Source organism: Otolemur garnettii, unplaced genomic scaffold (assembly GCF_000181295.1).
Source record: "Otolemur garnettii isolate 467f Iridium unplaced genomic scaffold, OtoGar3 scaffold00091, whole genome shotgun sequence".
Taxonomy (NCBI): Eukaryota; Metazoa; Chordata; class Mammalia; order Primates; family Galagidae; genus Otolemur; species Otolemur garnettii.
The window spans coordinates 3,956,680-3,958,868 of record NW_003852486.1 but is presented as its reverse complement, the minus strand read 5'-3'; the positions used below and the strand labels follow the sequence as shown (position 1 = coordinate 3,958,868).

The 2,189-nt window shown below is 43.0% G+C and overlaps 1 protein-coding gene across 1 annotated transcript in view; it reads right to left on the bottom strand.

Moving 5' to 3' along the window:
• CCT3 (chaperonin containing TCP1 subunit 3) overlaps positions 1 to 2,189 on the bottom strand; it is a 25,292-nt gene that overhangs the window by 2,426 nt on the left and 20,677 nt on the right. The window contains exon 11 of the mRNA XM_003795257.2: positions 779 to 959. Within this exon, the coding sequence (XP_003795305.1) occupies positions 779 to 959 (181 nt within the window). The remainder of the gene's footprint in view (positions 1 to 778; positions 960 to 2,189) is intronic.

The window sequence follows — 2,189 nt, the reverse complement described above, 5'->3', positions numbered from 1 at the left end:
AAAAAAAAAACAAAAACAAAAACAAAAAAAACCCATTCTGTCCCTTTCTAATTGTTTACTTTAGGAGGCTGGTATCAGGAAAACTCTGTCCTATTTACTAGCTATGTGCCTTTGGGGAAGTTTCCTAGCCTCAATGAAGAAAAATAAAATAACATTTGTAATTTCAATATAATAAATAAGGAAGTGGTGGCTGCCAGGGAGGAGAAAATGAAGAGGGGAGTCTTTTTTTTTTTAATTTATTGTTGGGGATTCATTGAGGGTACAAGAAATCAGGTTTCACTAATTGCATTTGTTAGCTAAAGTCCCTCTTACAATCGTGTCTTGCCCCCAAAAGGTGTGGCACACACCAAGACCCTACCCGAGGGGGTATTTTTTTTTGGTGAGACAGAGTCTCACTTTGTTGACCCTGGTAGAGTGCCCTGTGTCACAGCTCATAGCAACCTCCAGCTCTTGAGCTCAAGTAATTCTCTTGCCTCAGCCTCCCACGTAGCTGGGACTACAGGGACCCACCACAATATCCAGCTATTTTATTTTTTTAGAGATGAGGGTCTCGCTCTAGCTCAAGCTGGTTTCAAACTCATGAGCTCAGGTGATCCTGGAATGTGAATAAACTTAACATTACTGAACACTTATTACTTAACATTAAATGGTTAAGATGGCAAAAACTTTCTGTTGTTACCACAGTTTAAATTGGCAACAGGATGATTTTAGGCTCTCTGGGAAATGCTAACATGAAATGACCTACTTCCATATGATCATACTTCCAAGGCTGACTCACCGAAAGAATCTCTTTGCTGGCCCCCCGGAGGAGAATAGTGCAGGCCTTGGGGTCTTTGCACTCAGTGATGAATGTAAAGTACTCATCTCCAATTTTCTTGATTTCTAACAGGCCTGCTCCTGTTCCAACATCATCCTCTCTCAGTTCCTCTGGTCGGCTGACTATCCGGGCCCCACAGGCTCTGTTGGGAGGAAGGGGTGAGGTGAACCAGTTAATTTCAGATACCTATGCATCTCCCTAGTTTCTAGGGTCTATACCTAGGGATAAGGGCAAAAGCAGATTGCGCGAAACACCATTCATAGGGCGGTGCCTGTGGCTCAGTGAGTAGGGTGCTGGCCCCATATACCGAGGGTGGAAGGTTCAAACCTGTACCCAGCCAAACTGCAACAACAAAAAAAATAGCCGGGCGGGCACCTATAGTCCCAGCTATCAGGAGGCTGAGGCAAAAGAATCGCCTAAGCCCAAGAGCTGGACATTTCTGTGAGCTGTGACGCCACAGTACTCTACTAAGGGTGACAAAATGAGACTATCTAAAAAAAAAAAAAAAAGAGAAACATCATTTATGGCATGAATGCATAAAATATGATGCAGTATTAAATCAAAACAACAGTAACTGTAGTACACACTCTGTACTACTATACTTTAATTTCATAGTTACTATCTATTGCTATTATGGTGAGCTCAAGTGTTGCCAGTATCTGTTAAAAGGAGACATCAGTCATCTCCAAATAAACAGTTCCTCTCCCAGTGAACTGCATATTGCAACACAAAGTCATTTTTTGTGGTTCTCGTCTATTTTTCATTGTGCTTAGAGCAACACTGTAAACCTTGAGACTTATACCAAGTACCACTAGTGATGATGAGAAGTGTTCCCAAGAAACAAAAGTGGTGACATTATTGAGAAAAAATGAATTGCTGGACATAAACTGTAGATTGGGATTTGCAACCACAGGTGCCCACCATTTAAGATAAATGAATCCAGAACAAGGAGCACTGTTTAAAAAAAAAAAGGCTCAGCGCCTGTGGCACAAGTGGCTAAGGTGCTAGCCATGTACAACCAAGGTGGCGGGTTTGAATCCAGCCCGGGCCTGCCAAACAACGATGGCTGCAACCAAAAAATAGCTGGGCGTTGTGGTGGGCGCCTGTGGTCCCAGCTACTTGGGCAGCTGAGGCAGGAGACTCGCTTGAGCCCAGGAATTAGAGGTTGCTGTGAGCTGTGATGCCACGGCACACTACCCAGGGGGACACCTTGAGGCTCTGTCTCAAAAAAAGAAATACGTGAAGCTGTCATTGTAGCTATCCCAGTAGATCCAAAAACCTTGCACTTTTTGGAAGGTGCCTTTTATCTTATACTGAAACTGCAGCTTTTATGTAAGTACAAGATCACCATAAAAAAATCATGCCTTAAATA